This window comes from Malus sylvestris, chromosome 7 (assembly GCF_916048215.2).
Source record: "Malus sylvestris chromosome 7, drMalSylv7.2, whole genome shotgun sequence".
Classification (NCBI taxonomy): Eukaryota; Viridiplantae; Streptophyta; class Magnoliopsida; order Rosales; family Rosaceae; genus Malus; species Malus sylvestris.
The window spans coordinates 35237242-35258001 of NC_062266.1; the positions used below are offsets into that span (position 1 = coordinate 35237242).

A 20760-nucleotide genomic window follows, 5' to 3' on the forward strand; every position below is an offset into this window, starting at 1 on the left:
CACCTTACCCTTATTCTCACCAACTAGGTGAAGAATGAACTCACATTCGTGCCACCAACCAGGTGATGAAATGTGAAAAATGAACTCATCTTCATGCCACCAACCAGGTGATGAAATGTACAACCCATACTCTCTTTCATGCCACTAACCAGGTGATGAAATGTACAACCCGTACTCTAATATTATTTGGCAACTTGCCACTCTTATCACCAACCAGGTGAAGAAGAAACTCACATTCGTGCCACCAACCAGGTGATGAAATATGAAGAAGGAACTTATATTCATGCCACCAGCCAAGTGATGAAATGTACAACCCGTACTCTCCTTCATGCCACCAACTAGGTGATGAAATGTACAACCCGTACTCTAATATTATTTGGCAACTTGTCACTCATGCCACCAACCAGGTGAAGAAGGAACTCATCTTCGTGTCACCAACCAGGTGATGAAATGTGATGAAAGGTGATGAAGGAATTCACATTCGTACCACCAACCAAGTGATAAAAGCAACTCACAATTCGTTCCACCAACTAGAAGATGAATGGTACAACTTGTACATGTGAACTCCTAGCATTCGCAAATAATAAAAAACCCTCAAGCTTTACAACTCAACTAGGGGATCATTTATGCCTAATAAGAGTTATAGTCACCAACAAAGTCTTATTGCAAGCCAACAACAGCTTCAGTTCATGGTATACGAAGATCAAACTCTTCACCCAACGCATTTATCCACTCAGTGAATATTGATAAACCCTAATGAACAGTAATATATCACATGCATCTCCACCCCTACCAAAAAATAGAATAGTCAATTTTATTAAAATATTATTATTTTTTATTATAAAATTGCAAAGCACACCATCCCAAAAAGTGGAAGTTCCCCTTCCCGATTTTGGGAAATTTTCTTTGTAATTTTGTTGCATTTCTTTCCTCCATATACGTCACTTACGATATATGTATTTACTAATTTAACGAACCACTCTCACCTGATTGTAAATAAATTGGAGTTTTATTTGGTTGTCAATTTTGGAATGTGTATTAAATTTCTCAGTATATATATATATATAATATAAAGATGTTGAAACATATATGTCACTTACGATATATCAGATCTCTATCAACATATTATATGCCTCCATTTTTCAAGGAAGAAACCAAGAGGGAACAAGTGTATTCTGGTCACTCTAAACCATTGACCCCCGAATTAAAAAACTAGCGATTCAAATTCAATGCCGCGTTAAAGGAAGGAACGCAGAAGGAGGGCAGGTTGATTTTGTTAAACACATAGAGATTGATGTTCCCTCAAAGTTGTTCTATAAACCAAAATTTTAGGTAGGAGCTGATCAGAATTGGGAATGAGCTAATCCCAAGTCAAGTTATAAGTCTTACAAATTACAACCACGTTGCTGTTGAGAATAACTTGAGGAAGGGAAGATAATTAAGATGGAAAGGATGCGCAAACTCTGTTGGTTTACTTTAGCTTTCCCTTCATTGTTTTTGTTGGCAGCATTATCAGAAGCCGACGCCAAGCCCAGCTTCCAGAAAGGAAAAGTATCATGTTCTGTGGTCGAATACTGGTCTGCGAGTTCCCAAGGATCATGTTCTTTTATCCTACCAAATCCAAGACGATTCTCAGTGGGAAAAGGTGAACTTGAGGTATGCGTAAACAACGAAGTTTCTGCTAATAGCTGCAACACCACTAAAACTGGAGCAGCACTATTAATGTTGCGCTTTGGTCCTGGCACCCACAACACTACCTCTGAGACCGAGTACTTGACTGCCACACCGCATGCAATCTCCGACACTGCAAACAAGTTCACAATCATGCGCATGGGTTGTTGCAATTCTTCCACTCCCAAAGGGGAAGGCAATGTTAAGTCTCTGGTGCCTGAGGCAGTGAGTACTGGAAACATAACTGTTGCGGCTACTTTTATTTTCTGGTTTGTTACGGGATTGGGTGCCACAGCATCCAAGTCCAGGCTGATCTGTCCTCCGTGGACAGTAACAAACATCACCAGCACGCGACAGAACGTGTACTTCCAATACACGCTCCCGTACATGGATGCATCTGATGAGAGTATCAATGTCACGTCGGAAAAAAAAAGGATTTTGCATATACTTATAAGTAGTTGGGTTACTTCTAATATTGTTAAGTGGTTTTATGACGGAACTTCAACTTTTTTTATAATAGCAGAGCAGGTTGTCCCGCGTTTGAAGTCCAGTGGGCACACGTGCTCTATGTCATCGAATTTATGTTGTTCACTTGGTAAGCCTAAAAATACGTCACACATAAGAAGACGTGTTGAGAGTATGTTGTCTGACTTGTGTTGTCCATGTGTTAGCCTTCAAAAGAGTATCGATAGGAGTAACAGTCGCTCATGGTTTGAAATCTCAACTACAACCAATACTCTGTACAAAGTCGAAGATTTAAGTGGCTTTTCATTGTCAACCAAAACCCAGGAATATATTTGCCATAGGAAAACTGGTACAGGTTACATCCCAGTTCCACACATCAGTGTCTTTCCGATAAAGCTCACCTTAGGTACGTAATCCTCTCTACTCTCTAGTGTTTATTACTTGATAATTGCTATGCTCCCTGTAAATTAAATGTAAACATTTATGGATTGTTTGATATTTTACTTGAATAAAAAATTTTGTACTTAAATTTTTTTTTTTGAGTTTTGCATTTTGAACGATTATTTGGTATGACTGTTTTGAAAAATTGAATTCAAAATTAACTTAAAAATTAGCATACTTCCATAAACATTAAAAAAAATGATACACTTACTATATATATATCATCTCTCTAATAGAAATGAGACCCACATGTGTTGTGGGCTCTTCTTCTATTAGAGAGACAGTACAAATATGTGATAAGTGTAGCATTATGACTTATTTGGAAATTATTTCAAAATGACTAAAAACATTTTTAAACGAAACTTTGTTGGGTTTCATAAGCACTTGAAGTGTAATTCTTCTAGGAAGCACTTCAAGTGTTTTTCCATAATTTACTTGTATTTTTACCAAAGATTAGTTTCAAAAATATTTTCACCAAAAGTGTTTTTAGCCATTTTAAAAGCATTTACAACCTCTTGTTCTTTTTAAACTCCAAACCTATTATTTTCTCTCTCCTACCTTCCTCCTTCCCTCCGAATATTTCTCCTCTTTGTCTCCCATTTCTCTTCTGATCTTTATGTCTGTTCAATTGAACTTAGTAGTAATTCCTGAGCCATGTGGAGTTGCCCTAGGATATTTGTCCTTTTCTTTTAATTATTAATTAAAAAAATCCCATATTAAACAAGTTTTTAAATCTTAAAAAATTGTCTTTAAATGATGTTCTTAAGAAATCTTTTGAAAAATTATGAATTTTTTTTAACACAATACCAAACAAGTCCTTAGGGTCTCAGCTAACAAGATACTGCATATATCGTGTATATAAATATATAATTAAATGTAACCTTGCAGGTCTTGGACTTCTTTGCGCATTTCTTATGTTTGGGATCTCTGGGGTTTATCTCAGTGTGAAGAAACATAAGTTCATTAATCTCAAAGCCAAGTTCTTCCAGAAAAATGGAGGTCTATTATTAGAGCAGCACATTTCTTCACATGGAAGCCCAAAAATTTTTACGTCCGAAGAGCTAAAGGTGGCCGCTGACTATTACAACCAGATTCACACTTTTAGTCCAGTAGAGAGTGGAAAGGTTCACAAAGGACTTCTGTCAAACGGTGCGATTGTGGCCATAACGGAAACAGTAGTGGAGGAGGGCCAAATCGGGCGTTTTATAAATGAGGTTGTCACTCATACCAAAATCAACCATGAAAATGTGGTGAAGCTCTTGGGCTACTGTTTAGAGACTGAAGCACCCATGTTGGTCTATGTACTCGCCCGCAACGGGACCTTGTTCGACTACATTCATCATGTTAATGGGAAAAAAGCATTGTCTTGGCATATTCTTTTAAAGATAGCCTCAGAATCTGCAGCTGCTCTTGCTTATCTGCATTCTGCAGCAGAGACATCAAAACCAATGATCATTCATGGAAATGTCAACTCTTCCAACATATTATTAAGCGATTGTTTTGTGGCCAAGGTCTTCGGTTTCGGATCTTCAAGGTTGGTCCGGGTCCCTAGTAATGAATCCCAGATGAACACATTGGTACAGCAGACGGTTGGTTATCTAGACCCCGAATATCTCCAAACAGGCCAGTTGACAGATAGAGTGATGTCTATAGCTTTGGAGTCGTCTTGTTATAACTTTTGACGGGAGAGATGCCATTGTCCTTCAACAGACCAGAAAATCGAAGAATCATAACATCCCATTTCGTTTCTTCTGTAGAACAAAACGACATATTTCAGATCGTTGTGCCACAACTAGTAAACGAGGGTAACAGAGAGCAACTCAGAGCTGTTGCGGAGCTTGCAAAGAGTTGCCTCAAGTTGAGTAGTGCCGAAAGGCCTGCGATGGAAGAAGTGGCAAGGGAATTGAGGAGGTTGTGTGGCAGGGCAGCACACATTCTTCCTAAGCTTTTTTTTTTTTTTTTTTTTTTAATTGGAGAACCTCGGCGGTACGAGGGAACTATTGAAAGTATATGTTTTGGCCAACGATCTAATGGTTAAAACTTCAGAGTATAGAATGAGCTTACTACTAGAATTGTTTTAGATAATCCATTGCGTATGGGCTGTGGCTGTCAGCTTTGTTTTTTTTTTTCATGAACCATGTATATTTGAAAGTTGAACCAATCTTTGAAAATAAGGCAAAGTAAATTTTAATTGGGACACTTTAGATGCGGTCCCTAGCTATCAATATTCTTTGATTGAAACCTTGTTAGTTTTTAGTTTTTGATTGAGGTCCCTGACATTAATGTAATAATGTAAGTTACTATATTTTTTTAATTAAAAATTAAAAATTGAAATTTGTAATTGTTTATATTAATGAGATTTTAAATAAAACCTATAATTTATGGGATTAAAAATAATAAAATATAAATTATACTCTCTATTATATTGTGTGTGTGTGTGTGTGTGCATATATGTATGGGTACATTAACCAAAATTAACAAAAAAAGTTATTGTACCAAAACATGGATACATTCTCAAATCAACGAAAAAGAATGTACCAATATAAGTTTAAACATGAATTAAAAAATTTGAATGGATTTTTTATTAAAAAAAGGGTACATTTTACATATAACAAATTGATATATTTGAGAATGGGTACATTTAAGATTAAAAAAATTGAAAAATTATATGAATGGGTACATTTAAGATTAAAAAATTGAGAATCTTTTTATATAAAAAAAAAACTAATAGGTACAAACTTAATTTAATTTAATATTTTATTATTTTGGAAATGTTTGAATTGAAAATTCATTAGAAGTTTAATAGAGGTGTGAGTATTAAACCCTAAATTAATTACTAATTTTTATATTAAAAAATTATTATCATATTAATGCTAAGGACTTGAATCAAAATTTGAGAACTAATAAGGTCTTAGTCAATGAACCCTAAAAACTAGGGACCGGATACTAATTTTTCCATTTTAATTTTAGTGCTAATATAATGCGCATTATCGTCATTTCTTTGATGGAAAATTTTCATCTTGTTCTTGAGTCGTCGACGGCCACCAAGTTGGTGACAAGACAAAACCAGGTAAATTTTTATGACATTTATATCCTGGCCACGGCCACTGCCAGTCAGAGTTCCTAGTACAAAATGGTATTGAAAGGACTGACTACATGTAGTCCAATTTTATTGCCATTAACAAGTTCAACAATAGAGTACTACAAACCAACGGAAGATAAACTATGAACACTATTTTATTAAACAGAAAACAAATAATTAAGGTTGCCGAGATGGCTACAAACTGAAGCTGCCTATATAAACATTACCATATATATATAGTGAAAACTAAAGCAAACTCAAGCCTTAACGGGTAAGAAACTATAATATCCTTAGCCCACAAGAAATCATAAATAATAATAATTTTTAATAATTAAATTTCCAACAGAATCCAACTCGAAAGCTTTATAACAATTGTTAACATGGAGGCATTCCTTGTGGCGGAGGTAACATTTGCGCTCCTGGGCCCTTTCCATTTTTCACTATGAACGTCATGTCCATGCCCCATGACATATGTCGATCCAGATGACAGTGCATAAACCAAACGCCTACGCACAACAAGAAGAAGAACAACAATTTACACGATCTAATTATCATTCATTAATATATAGGGCTGTTAACTAAAACTGGAAACTGGAAATTGATATGGTTATTATCAAACGGCCCCTTAAGATAATATATGCACTAGAGATGATGAATGTCTTCATTAATTACGTACCAGGATTGTCTGCCTTGAATCTAATGGTAGTCCAACCATTTATAGGGACAGCGATGGTGTTTTGAAGAGGAGGATCAACAAGATTATACGTCAAAGGGTCCTTGTCCTTGTCAAAATTCCCAAGCCCCCGTCCCACAACGTAGAAACTGAATCCGTGGAGATGCATCGGATGGTCATCTCCTCCCACCAAATTTGTCCCCTGAAACACAATTTCCACAGTTGAGTTGTACTCCAGTATCTTCACCTCCGTCGCTTGCTTCGGCGTCTGTAGGTACAACGGCAAGTCCTGAGCTGTAAAATTAAACAGCAAGGGCGGGAAATTTGGAAAGCGAGTTCCAAATGCCCCATTAACATGGAAATAGTAAGCTTGCAATATGTCAATGGTAGGGTCGACAAAGCTAATGTTGTTGATACTGGTGGCAAAACGTGTCCCATTAGGCCCAGTACATGAATTGCTCGGGCAGGGTAGTGTGTTGATGGATAGTGTAAAAAACAAAGGAGTTGTTATCTTGTGTGGCACGTCAACAGGGTGGTTTTTATCAGCCAAGCTTTTGAGTTTACTGGTAAAGTGAACTGATGCGTTGGTGTCGTTATGGGAAGGAAGATTAGGCAACGAAGTAGGGGTTGAACTAGAATTTCTGTTGTATCGGAGTAATGCGGTGGTGGTTGTGTTGTCGTAGGGAATTCCAGCCGAGGCAACATAGGCTTTAGCAGCAATGTAGTAGTTGTTGGGGCTTTGGTCGGCATTTAACAAGAGATCAATAGTTTGCCCTGGAGATATGGTTACATAATCTGTTGAAAATGGCTTGGTATAGCTAGCATCTGAGCCTACAACCGTGACGTTGTGATTGGCAATGGCGAAAAACATCATCTCCTGCACGGCAGAGTTGATTAGTCTGAGCAGGTAGGTTTTGCCGTAATCAACTATGAGCTTGAATGTGTCTGGTTTTGAGCAAGGATAGAGATCGCCGGGTTGACCATTGATGAGGTAAGCATCTGAATTATTAGGGTCCCCACCACTTTGAATCGTTTCATCGTAAAGTTGTCCAATATCTTCCTTCCACCATTCTCCTACAATTTTCAAATATAACGATTTGCAGAACAATAAGGATCGTAATTTGGAAATGTTTATATAGAAATCACTTATATTCATATATAAGCTCTTTTACGAGAAATCCTTTCATTAGAATAGAACACATCGAAATTTTTAATTAATAAAAATACAAGTAAAAAAATTCCAAAAAAAAAAACCTTTTTAACTTTAGCAACCAACATTGTCACAAGAGTTTTTAATTATTTAAAAGCGCTAGCTATCCTATAAGCGGTTTTGGAAGATTGAATTGATTTGCATACCCAAGATGATTGGTAATTCTGCGTGAGGCTTGGTAAAAGGGTAAGTGGCTCCCTTCTTGGGGTATATGACTATAGCACCGTGGACGGTGGCTCGATCCCACTCACTGTGAGCATGCCACCATAGGGTCCCTTCCTCTGAGGAAAATATAATGGTTTGGGTAAACCTAGCTCCTGGTTGAATAGGACATTGCGTGATGTAATTAGGACCGTCTGACCATGGGTTCCTCGGTTGCTTAACTCCATGCCTGAAATATAGATGGATTAGAATTGTACTGGTGTCATGAAAGTAACTAAAAGCTGCATGAGATTACATGCACTGTATAAAGTTGATGAATTACCAATGGAGGGTAATGTTACGATTGCCCTTGTTATAGACATCCACTATGACAGTATCTCCAGCACGAGCATACAATGTTGGTCCCGGAAACTGGCCGTTTACAGTCAAGATGTTCTTTGTGCTACACAGTCGTTTGTATGAAGTTTCTTCAACCTACAATTAATTTTTGCAAACAAACAAAAGATATCATCAATTCATTAATATTTTTTAAATCAGCATACATGATGCATGCATGCATAATATATGTGTAATTATAGCCATGCATGCATGCATGCAATTCATACACATGCATCAGAATTTAAAACTGAACGACAAACACAAGATATGAGTTCATTAATATTTTTGAAATCAGCATACATGCATGAGCATCGTTTATAAAGTGTATATACATATATATCCCACACACACAGATATATATATATATACACACACACATAGTGGCGAAACCATGATTTGTCGAAGGGAGGGGCGAAATTCAAAAGAGTGCAATGTTTAATTGAAGCAGTTGCTTTCACATTGGAGAGTGCAAAGTTTTGAGTCAATATTTATAGTAGAAAATAGTCTCTTCACCAAAGCATTTGTAAGCAAAAATATTAAAGCCAATGTAAAAAGCTTAAATTGGCTAGGATTAGATCCTAAAAAATGTTAAGCGCTAATCAAACAGTGTACTAGAACTTAGCAGCTAGGTGCCTAGGCGAGATCTAGGTAGGAGCCCATATGGATTTAAATTAGGGAGTCTTAACAAAATACTTATGATACTGTTCACTTTTAACGTTAGAGACATTTTTACTTTTAAAAGTCACTCTTAATACTATTCATTTACAACACATTTTTGTTCTTTTGGTTAAAACTCAAATTTTTTCAAATCATTTCCATTAGTTTTCATATTATTTAAAACATGAAACAAGTCCTCAAAGTGAAAATTCATTGAAAGTAGTGATGGCTAGAAGAAAAAAAAACATAAATTTGAGTATGAAATAACCTCCTCCATATTGTATTAACAACATTAAGGTAATTTTAGTATTGAAAATCTTATTTTATGTGGTATTTTGTGGGTATGGTTTATCTAAAATATTTTATTGAAGCACTTATGTTTTTAAAGTGTAATTAGGGACCAATTAGAAGATCAAACCAAAAGAAGGAGAGACCAAGCCAAACCATTTAACCAAAAACAAAGGAACCAAGTCAAACGGAAAAAAGATAGAAGGAAAAAAAAAGGGGAAAGGAAAAATGGAGAAAAGCAACAAAAGAATGATAGAAGAAAAAATAACAAATCGCAATGTTTCATTTAAAAGGAATGCTTAAACGACGTCGTCCGATTAAAGATATTTTTAAAACAACTTTTCTTTTCTTTTCTTCTTCCTCGTGCAGGAGTTGCCCTCCTCTGCAATAGGCAGCCCGCCGACACCATGGCTCTTTATGTGGCTTTTTGACGACCGAAGGGGTGGATTCCTTGCTCTGCATGTGAATTTCCGACGATCGGAGGGGCAGCCGCCCCTCCTTGCCCTGTTGTGGCTTCGCCACTGTATATATATATATATATATATATATATATATATATATGTATGTATGTATAACTATAGGCATGCATGCATGATGCATGCAATTCATACATATGCATCAGAATTTAGAACTGAACTGCACCAAGATTAAGGAAATAATGAGCTAGGTAATTACCACAAAAGTGTAACGAGGAGACAAAGCTTGGCAATGGAAGATGCCAACCGTAGACAATAGCAAGCCGACTACAAGTTGCAAGCTAATTAAAATACTCATGTTGATCGACGACGATATTGATGGCTGCTTTCCGATCGATCGTCTTATAGCTGTATCTGTTATTACTACTAGTGATGATCACGGATTCACAGGAGTTGTGTAACTATTATTTGGTCTCTATATTTCTGTTTATAACTGATGCAGTTCGCAGGAGTTGAGGACGGATATATATAGAGAGAGAGCTAAATAAAAGCGCAGGTGGCGATTATATGTAATAAAAATAAAAATAAATTATTTAATTAACTGGTGAGGGTTAATCAAGCTATGCTAAGTAATAATTAGTGTGCTTCATGAAACATGTGCGCTTAATATCTTCACTATACAATGTTCTCTCATGTTTTTTCATTCCATGCAATCACAAAATTTTTACTGTTTATTAATATTATGTTGATCAATTAAACTTGGATTATAATCTTTAATTACGCAGCGCTATATTTCTAGATAAGTTTGAAGCTTATGTCAGCATGCCATATATTTCGGATTTGAATAGAATCCTCAGGGAAGAGATCTGGCGAGGATCCAAATCCATATATTTCAACTTGTTGAGATTGAGAAGTCAGATCAAGGTTGAATTGGACAAGCCCAAAGACGAAGAGCCATTATTCAATTATTAATTAATAAGGAATTTTAACGAAAAATTAGTGTTGTATCCTAATCCATCAATTATTAATCCAGAGGGCGAAGAGCCATTATTCAATTATTAATTAATAGGGAACTTCAATTATTCAATTATTAATTAACAGGGAACCGTAATTAGAGGAGGACTTGTAAAAGTTAGTGTTGTGTCCTAATCCATCATAAGAAGAGAAATACCGCTTTTTAAACTGCATGACCATTATTCAATTATTAATTAATATGAAACTTTAACGAAAAATCATATTTTTACACTAAAAGGTCAATCATGGTACAATTCATTTTACCTTTTATTTTGTCCTTATCATTAAAACTCAAAGTTTTCAAGTCATTATCATTAGTTTTCCTTAATTAATATCTATATGATGTCATAAATGGATTTGGATCCCATCCGATCCAAATGGTGGGAATCCTAGGAATTTTCACATCTTAGTCATTCATTGTACATTGTGCGGTCATAAATTATTTGAATTTTTTTATTTAAAATTAAACTCAAATAGTACGTGACGAAACTGACCGCACGATGTACGATGAACAGCTATAATGTGAGGATTCCTAAGATCTCCACAAAGAGGATTCAGAGAGGATCCTCATCCATCAGAAATGATCATATATATGGAGATTTTTTTAGTGTGCTTACAATACGGCCATGTACACCAAGTGTCATAGACTCACAATACAAATGGTTGGAAGTTTTTTTTTCTTTTCCAAGGGTCGTGTTCCTAGTAATACACTGAATTTTTTTGTCCATATATAGTGTTTCATACCTAACAAATTTGTTAGGAAAACATCATCAATTTAGTTAACACTCAATGAAGAAGAAGAAGCGAATATGATTGTTCAAATTAAACATGATAACGAGATTTGAGCAATTAAAGCAAATTGCAGCATGCCAAGCCAAACAGTTATTGGCGTCTAAGGCATTGACTGTACTAGGTTCATTCGTCCTTTTCTTTCGAGTTAATTGTACGATGAACCTTGGGATCAATCGAAAACCAGAATAAAAACAAGGGAAGGTCAATTGTTGCGGGCATGGGTTTGGGTTAGGTCACGAATCAGCAAAACACAATACCAACCTTCTACGTCAATGATTACTAGAGATCAAAGATTAATATGGTCAAGGAACACTCACGACATTATGATGCGGAGGAGAAATACTCTTTTGCAACTATTTTTCAGTTTTAGTAACATCACTTGTCTAGCTAATAAATGTTTGTCGCTTTTTCAAGATGTGTACATGTCGAAATTTCCAATAAAAATATTCCCGCATGGTCAAATGGTTGAAAGAGAGACTCTGCGCGTGGAGGTGGCGATGACTGGCTTTTGCATCTTATACGATTTTGATTAGTTTCATTTCGTGGAAGATCTAGAGGGCATTACGTATGGAGCAAGCTACTTTTTTACTATTTACGGTATTGGTAAATGTTATAAGTACAAAAAAAGGTCGTACCCAGTGCAAAAGACTCCCGCTTTACGCAGGGTCTGGGAAAGGTGAATGTCGGCTAGCTTTACCCCCATTTATAAGTACAAAACGATAAGAAAATTATTTATCAACAAGAGGAAAAGAGTGTAACTTGTACAATAATATGCTCAAACTCCAGTTATTCACTCATCCCTAACCTATTTTTCTCATCCCTTGTTATCCACATATATTGCGTCTTACAATATACCTAAAGTTATGCCATGTCTACGAATCGACCCGATCTTCATGACGTCCACAGTCCGAAACAGATGAAGAAGCCGCGATACTCTTTCCTTTGCCATCCAAAGATGCCATTGTTGGGCCCATGTCCACACTTTCCTTTGGTTTTGGTTTCTGTAAAACTTGAAGCTGATTCTGCAGGATCTGTACAAGAAAAGCGGTTACTAAGCGGGAGAAATTGGGAGTAACGACCGCCACGTCACAACAAAAGTTATACATCTTCTCTTTAATACCTCAATCCGGTGCTGAAGAAGCTTTTTCTGGGCCTCCAGCGGAGAAGCTGTCAGATTTGGATCGCTGCCCAACCTCTCCCCATAGGCCAAGTTGGCTCCGGGGACAAACATGTAAGGTGGAAACTGAGAGAAGGACAAGTTTGCAGCTCCACCTTGGGCTGCAAGTTGTGGCTGTGATTGTCCAATAGAAGATTCTCCACCAGATTCAGTATTAGAGGAGTCAGCCGTATGTCTTTGAACCTGAGGAATCGCCGTATATCCAGGAGACCTGCATACAAGAGCACATAGTTTGTAAGGCTCTGGCATGCAGCATTCTATGCAGTGCAACATATCCAAAGTTTATGTATCAAGCACACTCTCACAAGCAACCTAGAAATAAATTAAAATACAATGGACACATATGATCACTCCACCAATAAATATGTAAACCTTAACTTAGGATACAGGTGTCATTACCATACTAGTCTGTTTGCAGAAGGATATACATAAGACTTCTCATATATTGATGCAGCAGCAGCAGCAGCTCGGAGCCTGGCTTCATGTTGGCTCACATTATCACCCGCAACTCCACCACCCTGAGCCGTTGTGCCTGTCCCTGTTCCCAATTAAAATCATCAGTCAACTCGCCACAATTTTATACCGAACAAAAGATCAGAGTCTCAAATGATCAAAATATATTACATAAACAAAGAGCATGAAATCCAACTGGCATTTTATTGGTGCCTTCGTTTTTCTTTACCCTCAATAATTATCTTACATAAAGGAAAAGGAAATGTAAGTTTAAAAACTACAAAGTTCAGCAATTAAAAACTACAAAGTTCTTTTCCTTTAATAACCAAATATCGGACCTTATGGTTGTCACACAGAAACTAAAAGATACACCACAAATTGCACTGCTCAGAAGTTTACCCTGTTGATGAACATCTGACTGTGAACCCCTATGTCCAGCTGTACCTGTCCCACTGTCAGGAGGTACAACTAGGGCTCTGCAAGTAGGGCAGGTATGCTGTCGCTCTAACCATGATCGTAGGCAAGCGACATGAAAAAGGTGTCCACATAATAGTTTCTTGGCTGTTGTCATCTCTTCACGGCAAATGATACAAGTTGCATCACTTCTGCATATTGATAATCAACAACTAAGACTCCAAATGCAGAATTTGATAATTACAACACTTGGAAACTAATTAGACTTTAAACTTACGCATTAAGTTCTTCAGGCGTAGCATCTGGGAATCGATCATTCATGTTTGATGTGAGCTTTCGATAACGAATATAATCAGCAATGCGAATCTTAAAGTTCCTAAATGTTTCATAGAGCTCACGTATCAAGTGCAATGGCACACCATAGTACCTGGGATGGGACAATACTCCATGTCAATCAAGATAGAATAACCTCAGCTTATGCACGTCAACAAGCAAAATTCTCCCCATGCTTAAAATTTAAATTGGTAGGATTTTGGTCCAACTACTGTATCATATTCTAACTTCATGCCCACAGCTTCTCCGCCACTACGGAGCCAAACACGTTGCATTCAACACAGATTGAGCCCAACATGTTCTCCAAATTGTGTCATATTTAGCAAAAAAAATGTGTGTGTAAGCAACATATCTAAACCTAAAGATAAACAGAATACTCACGTGAAAATCACGAGGAAGAAGCACAAATACAGAGACAAGTGAAGCAAGTCCCGAATAAGTTCCAAGTAGAACGTGTAGACAGGCTTCTTCTCCCATTGTCCCTCCATAAGCATGTCAGTAACATAGAAAACATATTTCACAAATGTTGACACTGTTGTTGTTGCTAGTATCATGTACCTGAGATACAAAATCATGGACACTGTTAAATGAGAAAGACGGAAGAATGCAGAAATTCATGACTTGTCCATATTATTGGTTTTCATATCTAATGTTTTCTGTATAATCCCATCACAACTATTAGTTCTCCCCTATTGCCTTTCGTACTCGACATAAATCATTCAATGCACCTTCATATCATTCGCCCTATCAACCACTTTCCATGACAACATAATAGACTTGCTCCACTCGTTTCCAATATAATGAAGCTTAATGCAATATTAACTATCAGATTAAAAAATGCCTAAGTTATCTGAGTTTGATCAAATAAAATGTAGCATGTTCCCAAATGCAAACAAAAAGAATCAGAAATACAAAGCATTAAGATGGATCACTTACTCGAACGAAAAAAAGAGGGAAACCGAGGCCTTTTGTGTCCTTATCAAGTTGCTAATAGAACTGTACAAAAAGAGACTATCTAGAACAAGCAAGAAACCCAAAAAGGAGACAATCCGAACATGAGACAGCATGGGCACGGACGGAGTAGTCTCGATGTACTCAACCCTCTTCTGAGCCAACCAATGCAAAGCCTTGATTAACAACAGAGCTGTAACCATAGCAAGAAATGAGACCGAAAAGTCCTGCCTGAAAATAGTGATGGCAAAGAGGATTTCCATGACTTCCCGCCACGACTGCTCATTAAGCCTCTCAACCTCGGCTTCCCGGAGTGATCCAAGGAAGAGCTTTTTAGTCAATTGCCACATAGTACACATAATAACCAGACCCATGTTGAGAAGCAACACCAAGCTGATCTTCGACGTCGACAAATACACCATTGCCGGATAAAACTGGCCTCTACTGCTAAATGCATGATAAAAAATCACTAGGGTTGCTACCAAACTAACCCCGCCATAGGTTTGCAGCTTCATCATTTTCCTCAAAACTAATCGATAAGGTTGCTCTTACAGGCCAACTATTGACCAGTTTCCGATTCGGTTTCCAAACAGATTCAGATTAAATAATGTTACAGTGCCATCGAGGTGAGACCTAGAAATTCAAACAACACAAATGGAAATCCTAATCAAATCAAATGAGCCCTAAATCCGAAGCAAATATTAAAAATCGGAAATTGGAAAGCAATTTTGAGAAAGTAAACAATAATTTCATCTTAACAAATGAGAATTCATAGAAAAATTGAAGCAACTGAGAGTACCTGTGAGAAGCTCGCTATGTGGAAATTTTGGGTTTTGTGCTGTTTCTTCTTCTTCCTCCCGGCTTTTATTTTCTCAGACAAACAAGAAAACAAAAGCAAAAAAATGCTGTCAGGCCAACAAAAAAAAAAGGAAAACAAAAATGATGTAAGTTTAACCAATGATTAATTGCCACGTGTGAAGGACTCAAACGGTACCCAATCCGAGTTTATTTAATCTTGAGTAAACTGCCGATTTGCCCCCTGAACTATCACCCAACTTTCGATTTGCCCCCTGAACTTTTTAATTGGAAAATTAAGGACTTAAACTAATTTTTTTGGCCAATTTGCCCCCTACTATTAATTTTTCATTCATTCCATCCAAATTTTTGTTAAATGAAAGCATATGCACAACATGTGTGGGTAGTTCGGTCACTTCATTCTTTAAAATAATTAAAAACCTTAGATTTCTAAAATATAAACCTATGCAAATATGTCTGATTCTATAGCTTTTCTATTTGAAGGTCTAGTGAAATGACGTTTTTGTCCACAAATGAGAGTTACGTAGTTTGCACATGATAAGAGTTCACGTTAATTTGGATGAAATTTATGAAAAACTAACGGTAGGGGGGAAATCGGCTAAAAAAATTAGTTTAAGTCCTTAATTTTCTAATTAAAAAGTTCAGGGGTCAAATCAAAAGTTGAGTGATAGTTCAGGGGGCAAATTGGCAGTTTACTCTTTAATCTTTCCGACCCGACCTAAATCCGAGCCCGTCAAAGATTAGCAACGGGCTGAGATCGAGAGCCTGGCCCGGGCCTCCTATCTTGTGTGCTTGCCTCCTGCGAGAAATACAGAGCGAGCTAGAGAGCGAGAGAGAGAGAGAAAGAAATGGCCACGGTGGTGAAGAGCGTCGTGAAGGCGATCAGAGAGAGAGGTCTCCGCAGCTACTTAAAGGAGCTCAAGGAGGATGGCTTCTTGTACGTTCTCTTTATCTATAGCTTTTTGAATCGATTGATTTATTCATTTTTGTTAATGTAATGCTTTTGGGGATGTCAAAGATCTAAAATTTGCTTCTCCAACGTATGTGATTGGATGCCAAAAGCATCGTTGGTGTTTTTCTTATTGCACCTAGTGTTTCTGAATCCATTTTGTCCTCCTTGGTACCTGATAAATCAAACTGGGATGGCAAATCAGATATTGAATTTTCGATTTTGGTTTTGGGTTTTTCTTATTTTTGCCGCATTAAAAAAAGAAATAATTTTTGGAAGTTTGAAACTCCGAAAGGTGCTGAAGCAAACAGGTGTTGAGCTGGGTGGGTTGTGATAATTTTGTTGGTCTGTTCTCTGATGATAATCTGTTGGCTTGGTAGGAAAATGTAGGAAAGAAAACAAATTAAAAGCTAAAACATTTGTCATAAAGTTTTACTCTTTGGCTCTCAGGGACGATATCTTTTGCTATAATTGTAGTTTTGGGATTTGGAGCATTTTCTGATGTACAGTGTTCACTGAGATGTCTTTTAGTAGCTCGCTGAATGGCTCTTAAATTGCGTTTTTTGGTTTCGTATCCTATATCTTTGATTCTTTATACTGTGCTGACTGTTTGTACTTTTCCAAATCTTGCAGAAACTGTATTTTCGATGGAAACCTTACGTAAGTTACATTACTTCCCTCATACTTGATTTTCTTAACAAACGAGCATAAGTGCGTGTTTACATTATATTTAGAATTTTAGTTCTTTTGAATGCAAGGTCTCGTCAAAGTCACGTTTGTTTAAATAACCTAAGTTATGTGCCTATTCAACAGACTATCACATCTTTGTTAAAGTTTAACGTGTTTAGTAAATTCTACGTCACAGGGATTTATTTGGTATCATACTCGATGGAGAACATAAAACATCGAATAGTGACTAGTTAGAATTTGTAAGGATTAGTTCATAATTCTGGAAGCTTGATACGGTTAATGGTTTCTCTTTTCTAAAGAAGACCATCTGAATTAACATTGAAATGAGGGATTACTTTTGCTTTGTTGTGGTTTTCAGGTTTTAATTGTGTTGGAATATTTTAGTCATTTTTGTTTCTCTAGTTTATCTAACAAATTTTATTTGATTGGTATAGGCAAACTAAGATCCACAATATTGGGGCAAGGCTTGTAGGTGTTGATCAAATTGGCAATAAATATTATGAGAAGCTTGACACTCAATATGGTTAGTGTTTTCTACATTTACCCCAGCCTTTTTTACTATAGCAATAAGATATTTAGTTCTTTACTGCACACTGGAGTTGTGCCGTTGGTGTCAATTAGCATTTCCAAGCACAAGCCATATTCAAATCATGATACAATTCTTGATCGTATGTATCTTTTCGAATCTTAATTCCTTATTACTAAGTTTATGAAGGTAAAGAAATAATTTTACTTTCCAAGGAAGTGTGCAAATTCCTCTTCCTGGTGGTACAAATGGTCCCATATTTCTCTGTAAGAATGTAAACAAATTACTGGTGGGGAACTTGGGGGTTGGCCAAGTAATTGAACACTGCTTATTTAGATGCTTACATGCCTTGGTGCATATGATTTCACCACATCCATGTGAGTTACCGCCTTGAGTTATAAAGAAGGACTGTTCTAATTTTCCTCTTTGATGCATTGGGAAGGTTTGGGAGCAGCCTCTCCATAAATGGGGGTAAGGCTAGCCGACATTCACCTCTCCCAGACCCTGCGTAAAGCGGGAGCCTTGTGCACTGGGTACGACCTATATATGCATTGGGAAGGTGCCATTGTTCAAAGTTTTGCATTGCTTCAAGGTTATTGTAGTATGTATGCTCATTGCTCACAGCTTACTAATTGATTGGAGGGATTTTACAGGAAGACACAGATGGGTTGAATATGCAGAGAAGAGTCGCTACAACGCTTCTCAAGTACCACCAGAATGGCACGGTTGGCTGCACTACATAACCGATCATACGGGAGATGAGGCAAGTCCTGCATCCTTTTTAAATATTTGATCGCGTATGCTGTGAAAAAACTTGTTACATGTAGCTTACAAACAAATGAATTCCTGTTGCAGCTTTTGATGCTAAAACCAAAGAGGTACAGCATTGAACACAAAGAGAATTTCACTGGGGAGGGTGATGAGTTTATTTACCATTCCAAAGGGCACAGCCTCAATCCGGGGCAGAGAGACTGGACCAGGTACCAACCTTGGGAACCAGCCAAGAAGGAGTGAGTTGTTTCTATGGCACGTGCGTGCTCGAACTTGAAAAAATTCGGCAGTATTGTGCTGTGTATTCCTTTCGGTTAATAAATGGCATGGGAATCATGTGATAGCTGTGAATCTTTTGGATTGCTTGCTGTACGGAAATAACAGTCCTGAACTTCATAGTTTAATGAAATGCTGGTATTTTGATTTGTTGAGGGTAAATTATCTCAGTTCAAACCTAAAGGGTTGTGTTTCACAGTAAGAGTAGGAGCAATCTGCACTCGGTGGTGTTCTCGAGGCATGAAAGGGTCCGCTGTTAAAGTGAAACAGACAGATACACAAAGGGAAGTTGAGATCATGTTTGGATCTCTATATTCGGAGTTGACAGACTTAGAAATTTGAGCCATTCAAAAGAGGGAGATACAAGTTGTTCAAGGGTTTGGTTTTGTGCAAAATGGGCCAGAGGGTTTGGTTTTGTGTAAGGAGAGCAAGTGGAATGGGCTATGGGAGAGTGGGAGGCGCATGATTTAAATGATTTAAATTGAGTGGTTTGGATTTTTCGATTCATCGGCTCTAGACATAAAGATTCAGAGAGGATCTCTATTCTATAAAGGTTTAAATGTCAAAATGGTCCCAGTGTTATAGTCACATGGCAAATTTAGTCTCGTATTTTTTATTTGACTAATTCAGTCCTCGTATTTGTCTCTGTTAGCCAATCAAGGACATTTCATTCAATCTCTTTCAAAAAATTCATAAGAACAATTATATTATAAATTATTACCCTTTCTCTTTACAGAAAAATGCAAATCAATTAGAAATAACACATATAAGAGATAAAACTTCCAATCTGAAAAATGATTAAGATTTTGACATAGAAAAGAGAGAGGGTAATGTTAGGGAGGAGGTCGGAAAATTGGAAGAAGAATAATTTATCTTTTTCTTTTTATTTTTATTTCATTTTTAAATATTTTAAATCAAATAAATAATTTTATAAATAAGTTTATCATAATTTATAAATAAAAAATACTGAAATTAGATGGAAATGTCCTTAATTGGCTAACGAATATAAACATAAATACCAACCTGGCCAAATTGAAAACACAAGGACTAGATTGACCTAATGACTAAAACACATATACCATTTCAACATTTAAGCCTTCTATAAATGGCATGCTTACATACAAGGAATAAGTTTAAAATGAATGAAAAAGTAAGTGGATTACACACATTGATTCACGGTATGGTAAAACGAAGAGTGTTGCTTGTGATTTACACAGATATCTCTCTTTTTCTTTTTTTATACGGATTTATGGCTTCTCCGATCATTTTAATTAAGCAAACGTGGCAAAAAGATTTCTCTGAATTTAATTGAGGGGAGTGAATGGACCGGAGAGTGGAGAACTCACACTCACCACGAGTTGGCCTAACAAGCTCGTGAAGGAGAAGCTTACAAGTCGGCACACACTGACCAGAAATAGTCGCGTTTTGATTAAGTAATAACGTGGTATAATAACGAACCATGTAAAGTCCAACTTCCGCTACATTTCGCTTCTCGACATGCTTCTCTAATATTCTAGACAATAGATACATTTGCAATAAGCCATTACCAAAATGCTATGGCAATTTTTTACCTAAAAATCACATCTTACACCAAATTTAAAGTAAATTGTAACAATGGGTCTTCAATTTTAATCTAATTAAAACAATGGTATTTCAAATAAAAAGCAAAGAGCATAAATGTAAATAATCCGTTGACGTAAACGAGAAATTAGCCAACCAACCAACCTCTCCCTTTTCTGATTCTGGGCTGGAGTGAGTGTTTGAGTCACGAGTCATGACTCGGTGCTGCATGACATTGACCACTGCATCTGCATTTGTACGCACCTAACACACAACTTATGAACTTTATTATTACGACCCCATCTCGTCTCCCTTTCCAGTTCCAGCTTTCGATAACTTTCTCTATCACTTCTGATCAAGCATCGATACGAATACAGATATGGATACGGATACAAATACGACAATATGATACGATGATACGGATAATCTTTAAAAATTAAGATACGATATGCTATAGATACGGCAAATAAAAAAGTATATAGCAGCAAAAATATACATTTTAAAACATAATTCATCATTTAAATTTAAGTACATTTGAGTTATTAGAGAATAAAAGATCGAAATCTAATCCTCTTTATACAGTAGAAGATATGTG

The 20760-nt window shown here is 36.7% G+C and overlaps 4 protein-coding genes and 1 pseudogene across 4 annotated transcripts; 3 read left to right on the forward strand and 2 right to left on the reverse strand.

The window, feature by feature from the left end:
• The window catches only part of LOC126628235 (wall-associated receptor kinase 5-like), a 28530-nt pseudogene extending 22114 nt beyond the window's left edge, over positions 1-6416 (forward strand).
• Positions 1318-4561, forward strand: LOC126628231 (uncharacterized). Its single transcript, XM_050297844.1, has 2 exons — positions 1318-2542; positions 3466-4561. The coding sequence occupies exons 1-2, from the start codon at positions 1444-1446 to the stop codon at positions 4257-4259; spliced, it is 1893 nt and encodes a 630-aa protein (XP_050153801.1). The 5' UTR covers positions 1318-1443; the 3' UTR covers positions 4260-4561.
• On the reverse strand, positions 5792-9952 carry LOC126628232 (laccase-15-like). Its single transcript, XM_050297845.1, has 5 exons — positions 9703-9952; positions 8027-8178; positions 7689-7933; positions 6336-7406; positions 5792-6165 (listed from the first exon to the last, which is right to left on the reverse strand). The coding sequence occupies exons 1-5, from the start codon at positions 9799-9801 to the stop codon at positions 6035-6037; spliced, it is 1698 nt and encodes a 565-aa protein (XP_050153802.1). The 5' UTR covers positions 9802-9952; the 3' UTR covers positions 5792-6034.
• A 1999-nt stretch (positions 9953-11951) lies between these two features.
• Positions 11952-15502, reverse strand: LOC126628234 (ERAD-associated E3 ubiquitin-protein ligase HRD1B-like). The gene is made up of 8 exons (XM_050297847.1): positions 15377-15502; positions 14563-15210; positions 14008-14184; positions 13571-13720; positions 13279-13484; positions 12826-12964; positions 12370-12637; positions 11952-12280 (listed from the first exon to the last, which is right to left on the reverse strand). Exons 2-8 carry the CDS (start codon positions 15093-15095, stop codon positions 12122-12124), a joined length of 1632 nt encoding a protein of 543 aa, XP_050153804.1. The 5' UTR covers positions 15096-15210; positions 15377-15502; the 3' UTR covers positions 11952-12121.
• Positions 15503-16123: 621 nt separating this feature from the next.
• Positions 16124-18754, forward strand: LOC126628238 (probable NADH dehydrogenase [ubiquinone] 1 alpha subcomplex subunit 12). Its single transcript, XM_050297850.1, has 5 exons — positions 16124-16330; positions 16976-17002; positions 17467-17555; positions 18212-18321; positions 18414-18754. Exons 1-5 carry the CDS (start codon positions 16242-16244, stop codon positions 18570-18572), a joined length of 474 nt encoding a protein of 157 aa, XP_050153807.1. The 5' UTR covers positions 16124-16241; the 3' UTR covers positions 18573-18754.
• Positions 18755-20760: the final 2006 nt, after the last annotated feature.

Excerpts from the sequence above, each read along its gene's own strand:
- LOC126628231 (XM_050297844.1), top strand. The coding sequence starts at position 1,444 with ATGGAAAGGATGCGCAAACTCTGTTGGTTTACTTTAGCTTTCCCTTCA. Across the intron at positions 2,543-3,465 it reads TCCGATAAAGCTCACCTTAG|GTCTTGGACTTCTTTGCGCA; the intron begins GTACGTAATCCT and ends GTAACCTTGCAG.
- LOC126628232 (XM_050297845.1), bottom strand. The coding sequence starts at position 9,801 with ATGAGTATTTTAATTAGCTTGCAACTTGTAGTCGGCTTGCTATTGTCT. Across the intron at positions 8,179-9,702 it reads CTCCTCGTTACACTTTTGTG|GTTGAAGAAACTTCATACAA; the intron begins GTAATTACCTAG and ends AATTAATTGTAG. Across the intron at positions 7,934-8,026 it reads CGTAACATTACCCTCCATTG|GCATGGAGTTAAGCAACCGA; the intron begins GTAATTCATCAA and ends TCTATATTTCAG.
- LOC126628234 (XM_050297847.1), bottom strand. The coding sequence starts at position 15,095 with ATGATGAAGCTGCAAACCTATGGCGGGGTTAGTTTGGTAGCAACCCTA. Across the intron at positions 13,485-13,570 it reads ACGCCTGAAGAACTTAATGC|AAGTGATGCAACTTGTATCA; the intron begins GTAAGTTTAAAG and ends ATCAATATGCAG. Across the intron at positions 12,638-12,825 it reads TCTGCAAACAGACTAGTATG|GTCTCCTGGATATACGGCGA; the intron begins GTAATGACACCT and ends TCTTGTATGCAG.
- LOC126628238 (XM_050297850.1), top strand. The coding sequence starts at position 16,242 with ATGGCCACGGTGGTGAAGAGCGTCGTGAAGGCGATCAGAGAGAGAGGT. Across the intron at positions 17,556-18,211 it reads GAAGCTTGACACTCAATATG|GAAGACACAGATGGGTTGAA; the intron begins GTTAGTGTTTTC and ends GGGATTTTACAG. Across the intron at positions 18,322-18,413 it reads CCGATCATACGGGAGATGAG|CTTTTGATGCTAAAACCAAA; the intron begins GCAAGTCCTGCA and ends TTCCTGTTGCAG.